Raw genomic sequence first — 15,852 nt, forward strand, 5'->3', positions numbered from 1 at the left:
ACCATAAGAAGTAGGGACAGGAGTAGGGAAATGGGAACAGGAGTAAGCCATTTGGCCCCTGGAGCCTGCTGTGCTATTCAGTTTGATCATTGCTGATCCAGCTGTTCTCATGTGCTACCCTTCAACTGTAACTCTTGATTCCCCTATTGATGAGGAATCTATCTATCTTAGCCTTAAATATACACAAGGACTCTGCCCCACAGCTCTCTGTGGCAGGGAATTCCAGTGACGCTCAAGATTCTGAGAGAAGAAATTCCTCATCATGCTCAGTCTTAGATTGGTGCCCCTTAATTCTGAGACTAGGCCCCCTCTGGTCCAACCCTTGCCCATGCAGGGAACATCCTTTCAGTGTTTGCCCTGTCAGGTCCCTTAAGAATCCTGCATGTTTCAGTATGTCACCCCTCATTCTTCTAAATTTCAATGAGTGACGTCCCAACCTGTATAATCTTTGCTCATAAGAAAGTCCCTCCATGCTGAGAATCATCCTAGTGAACCTTCTCTGAATTGTCCCCAATGAAATTATATCTTTCCTTAAATAAGGGAACCCAAACTGCTCAGGTACTCCAGATGTGATCTCAGTATCACTGTGCACAGTGAAGACTACCATACTTAGGAATGATGAAGGGCTTTTGCCCAAAACGTCGATTTTCCTGCTTCTCGGATGCTACCTGACCTGCTGTGCTTTTCCCGCACCACACTCATCTCGACTCTGATTTCCAGCATCTGCAGTACCCTCTTCTGCCACAGGATTAGGCCATTCAGCCCTTTGAGCCTGCCCCACCATTCAATAAGATCATGTCTGATCATGCAACCTCAGACTGCAGCGATTCAAGAAGACAGCTGGCCAGCCAGTAACACCCAAGTCCCACAAATGGAGAAAAAAAGTATCACATTCCTAGTTTCTCCCCTAGATCTCTTTAGCTACAAGGGCCACATCTTGCTCCCTCCTGAACATATGTAATGAACTGGCTCTGACTGCTTTCTGTGGTAGAGAATTCCAAAGGTTTAGAACCCCACTGTCACTGATTATCGACCTGCAAAAGAGCTCCTCATCCCCATTCGCTGTTTCCTCCCCATTGAACAATCGACCTGTAGTTCCCTCCTTTTTGCCTCTTTCCCTTTTTGGATAAGGGTATTAACATATTTAGTTTTCCAGTCCTCCGGTACTGCTTTAGAATCCAAGGATTTTTGGAATATCATCTACCACTGGATGATGAGCGATGTTTGGGGCATTTGGAATTCTCTGCCCTAGTAGGCTTTGGATTCTCCATTGAGGACTTTAAATGGTCAGTTAGGGAATAGAGAGTTATAGGAATGTGGAGTTCATGTTTAAAAAAAAACAGCCTTGATTATATTGGAGAGCAAAACAGGCTCGATGGCTCCTCATGGTCCTGCATTCCACTTAGAGCACGTTTTCAGATGGTGTTCCAGATTTCACATGTGCCTTGTGCTCCCTTCACTCTTGTTAACCTCTCCGTCTGCACCTTCACTCATCCTCTGGCCTCTGTGTTGTCCTCACCCTCATTTTCTCATTTTGGATTTCAGGACCCAGCCACATGCTGTGTTTGCAGCCCCAGAGACCGAGGAAGAGTTGGAGGATGATGAGCCTGAGTGGAAGAAACGCAAACTGTGAGCACAGTATGGACCAATGAGATTGGCAGCAGCTTGGCTAGTTTCACATCTCTGTTACTTCTTTCTATGGTTGGCAGAGCACAGGGATTGTTGGGGTCATCAGTTGAGGGAGATGGATAATGAATGAGTGAGTACAGGATACTGAGGTGTATGGATTATATCTGGTGAAGGAGTGGGTTTTAGAGGGTTAGATGAATGAGTTGACATGGGCAGGATCAATAGGTGAGGGGAACAGAGGAGATTAATATACTGTCCTTTTCTCTTTGCAACTGTGTCACGTGTCCTGTTGTTAAAGATTAATATTTTCTGATGTTCTTATTTTATGTTAATAAAATCTGATGCTGAAAGATCCAGCCTCTGAGCTTAAACTAAATACTGTTCTTTTTGTGGTTCTCATTCCTGATGAAGGGCTTATGCCCGAAATGTTGATTCTCCTGCTCCTCGGATGCTGCCTGACCAGCTGTACTTTTCCAGCATCACACACTCGATTCTGTGTGAGTGGTTCAATTACAACTTGTCCTGGCCTTGAGGATGATATATGCCTTGATTGAGTGAAAAATGCCACTTTCGGAGCATGGCAAAGAGCCAATATTCAAAGATCAAATTATTTTTACCCATTTTCAGTGCAGAGAAAGGGCATTCAGCCTGTTGCGTCTCCAATCATTCCACAAAAATCTGATGTGTTTTCCAGCTCATGGTACACAGCCCTGAAGGCTATAGCAGTGCAAGTGAATAACTAATTACTGGTTCAATATGATAAGAACTCTAACTCAACTACCCTTTCTTTTAAGCACTGAGTTTCAACTCTCATCACAGTCAGTTTAAAACTTCTCCTCAACTCTCCTGTTAGCCTCTACCCTCCTGCCTTCAATCTATTGCTCCTGGTTAGAGATCTCTCTACAAATAAAAAAATGTGCCTTCCTGTCCACTCTGTCTATTCCCTTACTAACCTTAAACACTTCTATCAGTTTCTTTCTCAACCTTTGCTGTTCAAAGGAAAACTACTCGAGCCTATGCAAACTTTCCTCACTGCTTAGACCCTCCAGCCCTGACAGCACCCTAGTAAATCTCTCCTGCATCCTCTCTTGTACAATCATTTCCTTCCTATTAGAACAGAAATGGCCATGCTAAATTGCCCGTAGTGTTAGGTGCATTAGTCAGGGGTGAATATCGGGGAATGGGTCTGGGTAGGTTCCTCTTTGGAGGGTTGGTGTGGACTTTTTTGGGCGGCACAGTGGTTAGCACTCCTGCCTCACAGCGCCAGAGACCCAGGTTCAATTCCCGCCTCGGGCAACTGTCTATGTGGAGTTTGCACGTTCTCCCCGTGTCTGCATGGGTTTCTTCTGGGTGCTCCGGTTTCCTCCCACAGTCCAAAGATGTGCAGATCAGGTGAATTGGCCATGCTAAATTGCCCATAGTGTTAGGTGAAGGGGTAAATGTGGGAGTAGGGGTAAATGTGGGAGTATGGGTGGGTTGCTCTTCAGAGGGTCGGTGTGGACTTGTTGGGCCGAAGGGCCTGTTTCCACACTGTAAGTAATCTAATCTAAACAGTACAGCACAGGAACAGGCCCTTCGGCCCACCATGTCCATATCAGCCATGTTGCCATTTCATATCAATTCCATCTGTCTGCACACAGTTCATATCCCACTATTCTTTGCCTATTCACATATCTGCCCAAATGCCTCTTAAATGTTGCTGTCCTATCTGCTTCTACCTCCACCCCTGGCAGCAGGTTCTAGGCACCTACCATCCTTTGCATAAAATATTTGCCTTGCACATCTCTTTTAAACTTTCCCCTCTCACTCTACCATCATTTTATATATTTCTTTCAGGTCACCCCTCAGTCTCTGATACTGTAGCAGAAACAATCCAAGTTTGTCTAATCTGTCCTTATAGTCAATACAGTCCAATCCTGGCAACCCCTGAACCAGGGGACCAATATCCTTTGGGGGGGACATTTGCTAATGCTCTTCAGGTGGGTTTAAACTAATGCAGCAGGGGGATGGGAACCAAAATTATAGTTCGAGTAGACAGGGGGATGCGAGTAGTGAAGTCAGAATTAAGATTTCAAGAGCAGAAGAAGGCACTAGCAAGCAGGAAGGTGGTTTTAAGTGTGTCTACTTCAACACCAGGATCATCCAGAATAAGGTGGGTGAACTTGCAGCATGGGTTTGTACCTGGGATTTCGATGTTGTGGCCATTTCGAAGACATGGATACAGCAGGGACAGGAATGGTTGTTGCAGGTTCTGGGATGTAGATGTTTAAAATGGTAGAAGATGGTAAAAGAGAAGGAGGTGTTAGTCAAGGACAGCATTACAGTGACAGAAAGGACGTTTGAGGACTCATCTACTAAGGAAGTATGGGCTGAGATTAGAAACAGGAAAGGCAAGGTCACCCTGTTGGGAGTTTTCTATCGGCCTCTGAATCATTCCCAGGATGTAAAGGAAAAGATAGCAAAGGTGACCCTCGATAGAAGCGAGAGTAACAGGGTAGTTGTTATGGGGGACTTTAACTTTCCAAATATTGACTGGGAAGACTATAGTTCAAGTACTTTAGATGGGTCAGTTTTTGTCCAGTGTGTGCAAGAGGATTTCCTGACACAGTATGTAAACAGGCCAACAAGGGGCAAGGCCACATTGGATTTGTTAGTGGGTAATGAACCCAGCCAGGTGATAGATTTGTAGGTAGGTGAACACTTTGGTGATAGTAACCACAATTCAGTTATGTTTACATTAGTGATGGAAAGGGATAGGAAGATACAGCAGGGCAAGTGTTCTAGCTGGGGAAAAGGCAATCATCATGCGATTAGGCAAGATTTAGCATGCATAGGATGGGGAAGGAAACTGCAGGGGATGGGCACAATTGAAATGTAGAGCTTATTCAGGACCAGCTCCTGCAATGGGAAGTTGTGTGTGGAGTTAGGGTAGATAGGGGAAGCACTAAATAAATACTTTTCGTCAGTATTCACACAAGAAAAAAACAATTTGGTCGAGGAGAATACTGAGAAACAGGCTACTAGACTAGATGGGATTGAGGTTCACAAGGAGGAGGTGTTAGCAATTCTGGAAAGTGGGCTGGATTGCATTTATCCTAGAATATCTGGGAAGCCAGGGAGGAGATTGCCAATCCTTTGGCTTTGATCTTTATGTTATCATTGTCTACAGGAATAGTGCCAGAAGATTGGAGGATAGCAAATGTTGCTTCCCTGTTCAAGAGACAACCCTGAAAATTATAGACCTGTGAGCCTTACTTCGGTTGTGGGTAAAGTGTTGGAAAAGATTATAAGGAATAAGATGTATAATCATTTAGAAACATGGTTTTGCCAAGGGCAGGTCATGTCTCACAAACCTCATTGAGTTTTTTGAGAAGGTGACCAAGCACGTAGATAAGGGTAGGGATGATGTCACCTTGTACAAAGGGACATAACCACAAATTGAGAGGTGATAGATTTAAGAAAAATGTCAGAGGCAGGTTCTTTATGGAGAGAGAGGTAAGGGCGTGGAATGCCCTACCTGCTAATGTAGTCAACTCAGCCACATTAGGGAGATTTAAACAATCCTTAGGTAAGCACATGGATGATGATGGGATAGTGTAGAGGGACTAGCTGAGAATAGTTCACAGGTTGGCACAACATTGAGGGCCGAAGGGCCTGTTCTGCGCTGTATTGTTCTATGTTCTAATAAGTTGATTAAGGATAGTCAACACGGTTTTGTGAAGGGTAGGTCATGCCTCACAAACCTTATTGAGTTCTTTGAGATGGTGACCAAACGGGTGGATGAGGGTAAAGCGGTTGATGTGGTTTATATGGATTTCAGTAAGGCGTTTGAAAGGTTCACCACAGTAGGCTATTGCACAAAATATGGAGGCATGGGATTGAGAGTGATTTATCGGTTTGGATCAGAAATATGTTAGCTGAAAGAAGACAGAGGGTGGTGGTTGATGGGAAATATTCATCCTGGAGTTCAGTTATTAGTGGGTTACCACAAGGATCTGTTTTGGGTCCACTGTTGTTTGTCATTTATATAAATAATGTGGGTGAAGGCATAGAGGGATGGGTTAGTAAATTTGCAGGTGACACTAAGGTCGGTAGAGTTGTGGATAGTGATGAAGTATGTTGTGGGTTACAGAGGGACATAGATAAGCTGCAGAGCTGGGCTGAGAGGTGGCAAATGGAGTTTAATGTGGAAAAGTGTGAGATGATTCACTTTGGAAGGAGTAACAGGAATGGAGAGTACTGGGCTAATGGTGAGATTCTTGGTAGTGTTGATGAGCAGAGGGATCTCGGTTTCCAGGTACGTAGACCTTTGAAAGTTGCCACCCAGGTTGATAGGGTTGTTAGGAACGTATACAGTGTGTTAACTTTTATTGGTAGAGGGATTGAGTTTCGGAGCCATGAGATCATGCTGCAGCTGTACAAAACTCTGGTGTGGCCACATGTGGAGTATTGCATACAGTTCTGGTAACCGCATTGCAGGAAAGATGTGAAAGCGCTGGAAAGAGTGCAGATGATATTTACTAGGATGTTGCCTGATATGGAGGGAAGGTCTTATGAGGAAAGGCTGAGGGACTTGAGGCTGTTTCATTACAGAGAAGAAGGTTAAGAGGTAACTTAATTAAGACATATCAGATAATCAGAGGACGAGATAAGGTGGTGAGTGAGATCCTTTTTCCTCAGTGGTGATGGCTAGCACAAGGGAACATAGCTTTAAATTGAGCGTGATAGATATGGACAGTTTCTTTACTCTGTGTCCTGGGACGTCCTGCCTGCAACAGTAGTAGACTCACCAACATTTAGGGCATTTAAATGGTCATTGGATAATAATGGAACAGTGTAGGATAGGACAAAGAACAAAAAATTTACAGCCCAAGAACAGGCCCTTCGGCCCTCGAAGTCTGTGCCGATCTAAATGTACTGTCTAAACCTGTCGGTTAATTCCTAAGGATCTGCATCCCTCTGCTCCCCACCTACTCATGCATCTGTCCAGACCCACCTTAAATGAGTCTACCGTGCCTGCCTCTACTACCTCTGCTGCCAACACATTCCAGACACCCCCCCACCCTCTGTGTACTTTCTGCGTGTATCCCCCTTAAACATTTCATCTCTCACCTTGAATGCGTGACCTATCGTTATTGAATCCTTCTTCCTGGGAAAAAGCTTGTCTCTATCCACCCTGTCTATACCCTTCATGATTTTGTAAACCTCAATCAGGTTCCCCTCTCAATCTCCTTTCATCTAATGAAAACAAACCTAACCTACTCAACCTCTCTTCATAGCTAGCACCTTCCATACCAGGCAACATCCTCGTAAACCTTCTCTGTACCCTCTCCAAAGCGTCCACATCCTTTTGATAATGTGGCGACCAGAACTGTACACAGTATTCTAAATGTGGCCGAACCAATGTCTTGTACAATTTTAACATGACATGCCAGCTCTTACACTCAATACCCTATCCGATGAAGGCAAGCACACCATATGCCTTCTTGACCACTCTATCCACCTGTGCAGCCACATTCAGGACACAATGAACTTGAACTTCTAGATCTCGCTGTTTATCAATTTTTCCCGAGGCTCTTCAGTTTACTGTATAATTCGCTCTAGAATTAGACTTCACATCACCTCACATTTGCCTGGATTGAACTCCGTCTGCCACTTATCCGCCCAACTCTCCAGTCTATCTATATCTTCCTATAATCTTTGACAGTCCCCTACGCTTTCTGCTACTCCACCACTCTTCATGTCATCTGCAAACTTACTGATCATACCAACAGTGCCCTCTTCCAGATCATTTATGTATATTACAAACAACAGTGGCCCCAGCACTGATCTCTGTGGAACACCACTGGTCACCTTTCTCCATTTCAAGAAACTCCCTTCAACTACTACTCTCTGCCTCCTGTTGCTCATCCAGATCTTTATCCACCTAGCTAGAATACCCTGCACACCATGTGACTTCACTTTCTCTATTGGTTTACAATGGGGAACCTTATCAAACACCTTACGGAGTCCATGTATATAACGTCAACAGCCCTTCTTTCATCTATCAACATGGCCACTTCCTCAAAGAACTCTAATAAGTTGGTAAGGCACGATCTCCCCCACATAAAACCATGTTGCCTATCACTGATGAGCCCATTATTTTCCAAATATAAATAGATTGTATCCCTCAGTACCTTCTCCAGGCTCACTGGTCTGTAGTTACCTGGAATATCCCTACCACCCTTCTTGTACAGGGGGACAACATGAGCAACCCTCCAGTCCTCTGGCACCTCACCTGTGTTTAAGGATGCTACAAAGATATCTGTCAGGGCCCCAGCTATTTCCTCTCTCGCCTGCCTCAGCATCCTGGGATAGATCCCATCTGGTCCTGGGGACTTGTCCACCTTAATATCCTTTAGCCTATCCAACACATCTTCTCTACTTGCGTCAATGTGATCCAGACTAATCAAACTTCTACCTCTAATCTCAACATTCATCATGTTCCTCTCTTCAGTGAACACTGATGCAAAGTAATCATTCAGAATCTCACCATTCGCTCAGGTTCGGCACTCAACCTTCCTTCCTTATCCTTTAGTGGACCAACCCTTTCTCTAGTTACCCTCTTGCTTCTTATGTATGAATAAAAGACCTTGGGAATCTCCTTAATTTTACTCACTAAAGTTGTCATGACCCCTGTTAGTCCACTTAATTCCTTGTTTAAGATTGATTCTACTCTCCCAATATTCCTCCAAGACCCGTTCTGTTCTTAGCTGCCTGGACCTTATGTATGAACCTCAGTAAGACTGAGACTACACGATTTCAAGACCCTCCCCCTTCCTAGCTTACTCCGAGCAAATGTACAATCTCTGGAGAACAAGGTGGATGAACTCAGATCACAGCTCAGCTTCCAGCGTGAACTGTGGGACTGCTGTGCACTCTGCTTCACAGAAACCTGGCTAAACCCATCCATTACCCACTGCGCACTTCAAGCTGATGGTCTTTCTATCCATCGTATGAACCATACAGCATCCTCGGGTAAGACAAAGGATGGAGTTGCTTTTTAATCAACAACTTGTGGTGCATGGACATTGCAACCCTGGGCAGCCATTGCTCCCCAAACCTTGAACTCCTCACCATCAAATGCCGCCCCTTCTATCTACCACAGGAATTTCCCGCTGCTATACTAACTGCTGTGTACATACCGCCACAAGCAAAGGTTGAGGAAGCTCTGGAGGTGCTATACTCCACCACTAACACCCTGGAGATGGAACACCCCAAGGCCCTGTTTATTGTAACTGGCGACTTCAATCAAGCCAATCTAAGGAAGGTGTTGCCCAAGTACCACCAGAACATTACCTGACCCACAAGGGGCCCGAACATTTTAGACCACTGCTATACCACTGTGAAAGATGCCTACTGCTCCATCCCTGGTCCTCATTTCGGGAACTCTGACCACAATGTCGTGTTTCTCTCCCGGCTTACAGGCAAAAGCTCAAGCAGGAGACCCCCTCAAGGATACAGGTCTAGTGCTGGTCGGAGGAGGCAGGGGATCAATTCCGGTGCTGTCTGGAATCGGCTGATTGGGCAGTGTTCAAACAGGCTGCAAGTACCTTGGACGAATACGCCACCACCTTCACAGCCTTTATCAGCAAGTGTTTGGAGCACTGCGTACCGAGGAAGTCAATCCGGGTGTTCCCCAACAGGAAACCCTGGATGAACCAGGACATATAGAACCTGCTAAAAAAAACAGGCACGAGGCCTTCAGATCAGGAGAGCCACTCAAATACAAGGAATCCCAGTATGATCTTCGCAGAGCCATTAAGACAGCCAAGGACCAATACCGATCCAAACACGAGACCCAGACAGACATCCGGAGACTATGGCAAGGACGGAATGACTTCACAGGTTCTAAAAAGAGACAGTGCAAGATAGCAGACGATGACATATCCCTCCCAGATCGTCTCAATGCCTTCTATGCTCGTTTTGAGCAGAATTTCGGCGGAGAAGTAACACCTATTCTGACAAGTCCTGACGAACCTATCCCAACAGTCAAGGAAAGCGATGGGACAGATGGAGTCCCAGTCCATGCACTCAGAGCATGCGCAGATTAACTGTCTTCTGGGACATCTTCAACCTCTCCCTGCAGCAGGCCACTCTCCCTGCCTGTTTTCAAGAGGGCCAACATCATCCCTGTGCCTAAGGTGGCTCATGCAGCATATCTCAATGACTACCGCCCAGTGGCCCTAACTGCGGTGGTCATGAAGTGCTTTGAAAGGTTGGTCATGGCATTAAACAACTCCAGCCTCCCCCACTACTCTTGACCCACTCCAATTTGCCTATCAGACTAACAGATCCACGTCAAATGCTGTATCACTTGCCCTTCCCTCCTCTCGAGAACATCTTGACACTAAGAACATCTACCTAAGAATCCTTCTCACTGACTACAGTTCAGCCTTCAACACTATTATCCCCTCGAGACTGATTACTAAACTTAGTGATCAAGGGCTAAGCCCCATTCTCTGCAAATGGATCCTCATTTTCCTGACCCACTGGCCACAATCAGTGAAGATTGGGGACAATATTTCATCCTCACTAACACTCAACACAGGAGCCCCCCCCCAGATGTGCATACTCAGCCCCCTACTGTACTCACTGTATACCCATGACTGCATCGCCAAATACCAGACTAATGCCATTTACAACTTCGCTGATGACACCACCATAGTCAGTCGAATCTCAGATGGCGACAAAACAGACTATAGATGGGAGGTGGAAGACCTGGAAAAATGGTGCACTGAGAACAACCTAGCTCTCAATGCCGGCAAAACCAAGGAACTCATTATTGACATTCGGCGGGATGTTACTCATGCCCCCCCCTACACATTAACAGCACAGAGGTGGAAGGAGTGGAGAGTGTCAAGCTCCTGGGAGTGGTCATCCACAACAAGCTTTCTTGGACTCTTCATGTGGACGCACTGGTTACAAAGGCCCAACAACATTTCTTCCTCAGGCAGCTGAGGAAATTTGGGGCATGACGGTGAATACCCTTACCAACTTGTCTCGGTGTGCCATCGAGAGCGTTCTATCTGGATTATCACTATCTGGTAGTGATACATTGCTGATGTCACACGCTCAGTGACTTCCACCCCCCCACTCCTGTGTTCACCACCACTTCCACCCCCACTAATGCCACTCACCTGCATACTGCCGACACGCCCCTCATGGATCCCACTGTCACCATCCCCGCCCTCCAGAACCCTGAGGGGAACATCACCTCTGCTCATGACTCCACTCCCAACCCCCCTACCACCATGCCCACTCCAGTTACAGGCTCCACCCCCCACCCCCCATTCCCAGCTCCCCACCCTGCCAAGTTTTCACCATTCCCTCACCGAGGACAAACAATCAGTTCTCAGCAAAGGCCTCACCTTTATCCCCCTCCGTCCACGCATCAATTAATTTAATACACGCTGTGATGTTGAACACTTCTTCCACCGCCTCCGCTTCTGAGCTTACTTTTTCGATCAGGACTCCCTCCCACCTTCTGAGGGCCTCTTCACTCGCCTCCAACACATTCCATCCACCTGGACACCCCGCGCTGGCCTATTACCTGCCCTCAATCTCTTCATTTCCAACTGCCGCTGAGACATTAACCGCCTCAAACTGTCTACCCGCCTCCCACTCCAACCTCTCACCCTCAACACGCAGCCCTCCTCTGCTCCAGGCCCAACCTCCCCATCGAGCCAGCAGATAAAGGGGGTGCACTGGGAGTGTGGCGCACTGACCACTACACCGCTGAACCCAGACGCCAACTTGAAGACACCTCCTCCTACCTCCCCCTCGACCATGACCCCACCCCACATCACCAAACTATCATCTCCCAGACCATACATAACCTCAGCACCTCAGGAGACCTCCCACCCACAACTTCCAATCTCATAGTTCAGGAACCACCTGATTCTACCTCCTTCCCAACATCCACAAGCCTGACCACCCCGGCCAACCCATTGTCTCAACCTGCTCCTGCTCCATTGAACTCATCTCTACCTACCTCGATACAATGTGTCAGGAAGGCTTTTTATGGCCAGTGTGGTTAACTTAGCGACATTAGGGAGAGTTAAACAATTCTTGAATAAGCACATGGATGATGATGGGTCAGACAGAGAGGCGATTTGAATTGCTCCCGATCCCATCCCGAAATCACTGGTAATTCTTGTGTGACACACCGGGTTTGTCAATACAGGGGTTGGGGAGGCAGAGTGCATTTTTCTGTGTGGTAGGGGATGGGCTGAGATGAGCTCACAGGTCAGCGCAACAGAGGGCCGAAGGGCCTGTTCTGCGCTAGATTGTTCTATGTTCTAAACTGTTTTTCTAAGCCACACTCTCTGGCACCAGAGGTTTCTCTAAAAGCCGAACCCGAGACTCCAGGCACCCAGTGCAAGGGATTCTGACAGAGGGTACCACACAGAAAAATGCACTCTGCCTCCCCAACCCCTGTATTGACAAACCCGGTGTGTCACACAAGAATTACCAGTGATTTCGGGATGGGATCGGGAGCAATTCAAATCGCCTCTCTGTCTGACACATGCCTGCAAGCTGCCCCCTCCTTTCACCCACTTGCTAGAAAACCCTTTTAGTTTCCATATCTTCCAGTGCAGCGGATTCCTTGCGGGTCATGATCTCCCTGAAAAGCACTACAGGGCAACCCTGGAAAAGCTGACAGACAGCGGAGGCTTAACTCACAAGAACCAGCATTGCAGAGTATCTGGTACCCTTTTTGTCCTTTCACTGCAGTGGAGGCAAGATGGTTTATCCTCCTCAAACCCGGACCCATACCTTGCATATTCCAACTAAAAACAGCGTTTGAACGTGACACAAATTGTATTATGTCATCATGATAGAATTGACAGGTATATTTGGTATGCCCATCATAAGGCCATACATCTCTAGTTGCTGTCATTGGCAGGCTGAGGCGGCCCAGGAATTGCACCCACAGGGTTTTCATCATTCACTGTAGTAGTTGCTGAGTTGGTGGCGTTATGTATTTTACAGTTATTTACATGCGCCCACTCCTTTACCTCCTTCAGGTGGTCAGTAACGCTTCTTCCGTCCCTTCCATCTATGAGAGAGAGAGAGCCTTTGTTAAAAGACAATGTACACTAAATGGCCAGGTCAAAAAGGGTGTATGTTTGACCCACGGGGTTTGGCATGGTCTCTATTACCTTTGAATGGTTTGTCTAGGCTGCTTCGCTCAGAGTTTGGGTGTATTGTTGGGTTTTCTCATCTACCCCCATCAGGGTTATATCCGATGTAGACAGAGGGGGTCAGGTACCAGTCTTCCCATTAGAGTTTCTATTAACCTGGTTTCAGAGAGTGTGCAGGGTAATAGGCAAGCCTTTAGGCCACTTTAGTCCAGTTTCCTGGCAAGTCTTTGTGAGGGTATTTTTTAGCATCCCATTGTTCATTCTACTATTCCCGAGGACTGGGGTTGATCGGGAAGATGAACCTTCTGTACAAATCCCAATATTCCACACAGTGCTGTTACTATTTTCCCACAAAGGTAGATATCCCTGTCACTATTCATTTGTCTTGATATTCCAAATCGGAAGATTATATCTTTCATAAGACATTTCACTACTGTTCGGGCATCATTCCTTCTGCTGGGAAATGCCTCTATTCATTAGAGAACATATCAACTATGGCCAGCATGTATTTAAACCCTCCTGAGGGAGACATATGGACAAAATCAATCTGCAGGTTCCCAAATGGCCCTTGAATGATTGGTAGGTGATCAAAACAGGCAGGTGTTCTTCCTCTGTTGAAATGTTGACAAATAACGCAAGTTTCAACTATTTTAAAATAGTAGATATGCTGAGAGCAAACCATTGTTGGGCAATTTGATGTAGAGTCATAGAGATGTACAATGTGGAAACAGACCCTTCGGTCCAACCTGTCCATGCCGACCAGATATCCCAACCCAATCTCGTCCCACCTGCCAGCACCCGGCCCATATCCCTCCAAACCCCTCCTATTCATATACTCATCCAAATGCCTCTTAAATGTTGCAATTGTACCAGCCTCCACCACGTCCTCTAGCAGCTCATTCCATACACGTACCACCCTCTGCGTGAAAACGTTGCTCTTAGCAGCCCTCCTTTTCCTACATGCCCCCACCCATGCGCCAGCCAGACAAGGGCATGGAAGAGAGTACGCAGACAGACCACCCTACTATCAGGATGCCTCCAAAGACCAGAGACATCGGGGATCATACAGTACAAGCCCAGAACCCACGCTCCGTCCTGCACCTGGAGAGTTATTGTAATGTGGACGGTGGAGGGGACCATGACCACAAACGTCCAAGCTGCCTCGGCGGAGGCAGTATCTGTAGCAGCATTGCAATGCAACACCTCATCCTTAGAGCTAGTATGAGCTTCACATTTGACAACCATGACACGTGCAGGTTAATACACTGCCTGCGGGAGATTCAAGATGGCGGTGACCCAGCAAGTCTGAGTCTGTAGTGCTCTGCCTAAGACTTGGGCAAAGTGGGGCATCTGCCTTCACCTCACCCTTTAAATCATTTAAGATAACTTTTGCCCAGCATAGTTAGTCATTTTACATCAAACTTGGATAGTTTGGTGTTGTTTCTAAAATGACTAAGGGCCAAAATTCCCACAGCTTGCAACAGGCAGAGACCCCTCCCCCACCCCCTCCCACAGCAGCAGAGACGTCCGCAGCCACTTCGGGGGACTTACCTGCGGCGGCGAGCCTGATCTCCGGGATCAACAAGCTGCAGGAGAAGATCAACATTCTTATTGAGGAGTCCAGGTCCAGGTGGGAGTCAATCTCAGTCATGCTGCAGAGAAACAATGCCTGGGTCGAGGGCAGGGCCCGAGCGAGGAGAGTTTACGGTGGGGTTGTCAATAGGTAGTTATGTCCCTTGGGAGCAAAGGGCAAAGTCTCCTTTCAAATATGTTTTGCATTTTTTTAAATTAGGAATAGTTTTTCATGGTGTTGGTTTAAACGTTTTAAAGAATTTTTGTATTTGTGAATTTCCTATGTTTTTATTCAAGGTTTTCTGAGTGGGGTTCTTCTTCCTGGGGGGTCTCGGGCTTGCCTGGATGATCATGGCTGGCCATTTGCTTAAGGTGGTGCACCTGGAATGTCAAGGGGAGTAATTCAGACAGGTAAAAACAATGACTGCAGATGCTGGAAACCAGATTCTGGATTAGTGGTGCTGGAATAGCACAACAGTTCAGGCAGCATCCAAGGAGCTTCGAAATCAACGTTTCGGGCAAAAGCCCTTCATCTGATTTATTCCTGATGAAGGGCTTTTGCCCGAAACGTCAATTTCGAAGCTCCTTGGATGCTGCCTGAACTGCTGTGCTCTTCCAGCACCACTAATCCAGAAAGGGGAGTAATTCACCAATCAAAAGGAAAAAGATATTATCAAGTATCAAAAAGAAAAGGGTTGATGTAGCTCTCTTACAGGAGACACATCTACTTGACAAAGAACATTTAAAGCTACAACAGGTTGGATTTGATCAGGGTTTTTTCTCATCTTTCAGTTCAAAAAGTAGGGGAGTAGCCATTCTTATTCAGAAGAATCTTCCTTTCAAGATGTTAAACCAGATAAAAAAATGAGTCTGGATGGTATATATTGATCAAAAACCTAATACATGGAGAGGAATATGGGATTTTGAATCTTTATCGCCCCCCCCCCCCCCCGGCGCATCCCTTTAAATTCGTAATGGAAGCGTTCTCCAGGTTAATGGCTTTTGGGGTCTGCCATGCAATTATAGGGGAGATTTTAACTGTATTATGGACCCAGAGACAGATAGGATACCTAAGAGCACTGCAGGTGTATCTCTGAGATCTAGACAACTGGCGGATCTGAATAAGGAGCTCGGGCTAGTAGATATATGCAGAGTAGAGACCCCCAGGGTAGAGACTTTCTATTCTAACCCACACAAGTGCCATACCAGAATTAATACGTTCTTTGCTTCCCTCAACCCTTTTGAATTCCATACTGTCTTGTAAAATAGGTAATATAGCTATTTCTGATCATGCCGCAGTATATATGGAAGTCAAGACTAGGGATGATGGGATAGGCCCTCGACATTGGTGTATGGATCCCTTCTTATTGAAGGGTAGCAAATTTATAAAGTATTTTTTGCAGGAATTCAAAATCTTCTGTGAAATTAATTCAGGCCAGTAACCCGGCGATGATGTGGGAGACCA

General features: G+C 46.3%; 1 protein-coding gene across 1 annotated transcript in view; it reads left to right on the top strand.

Moving 5' to 3' along the window:
* Nucleotides 1-1,999, top strand: part of wdr70 (WD repeat domain 70) — a 196,605-nt gene extending 194,606 nt beyond the window's left edge. Inside the window, exon 18 of the mRNA XM_087975431.1 lies at nt 1,546-1,999. Within this exon, the coding sequence (XP_087831557.1) occupies nt 1,546-1,633 (88 nt within the window). The 3' untranslated portion in view covers nt 1,634-1,999. The remainder of the gene's footprint in view (nt 1-1,545) is intronic.
* Nucleotides 2,000-15,852: the final 13,853 nt, after the last annotated feature.

Source organism: Chiloscyllium plagiosum, unplaced genomic scaffold, assembly GCF_037043375.1.
Source record: "Chiloscyllium plagiosum isolate Xiang-an unplaced genomic scaffold, Cpla_swu_hap1 HiC_scaffold_2, whole genome shotgun sequence".
Taxonomy (NCBI): domain Eukaryota; kingdom Metazoa; phylum Chordata; class Chondrichthyes; order Orectolobiformes; family Hemiscylliidae; genus Chiloscyllium; species Chiloscyllium plagiosum.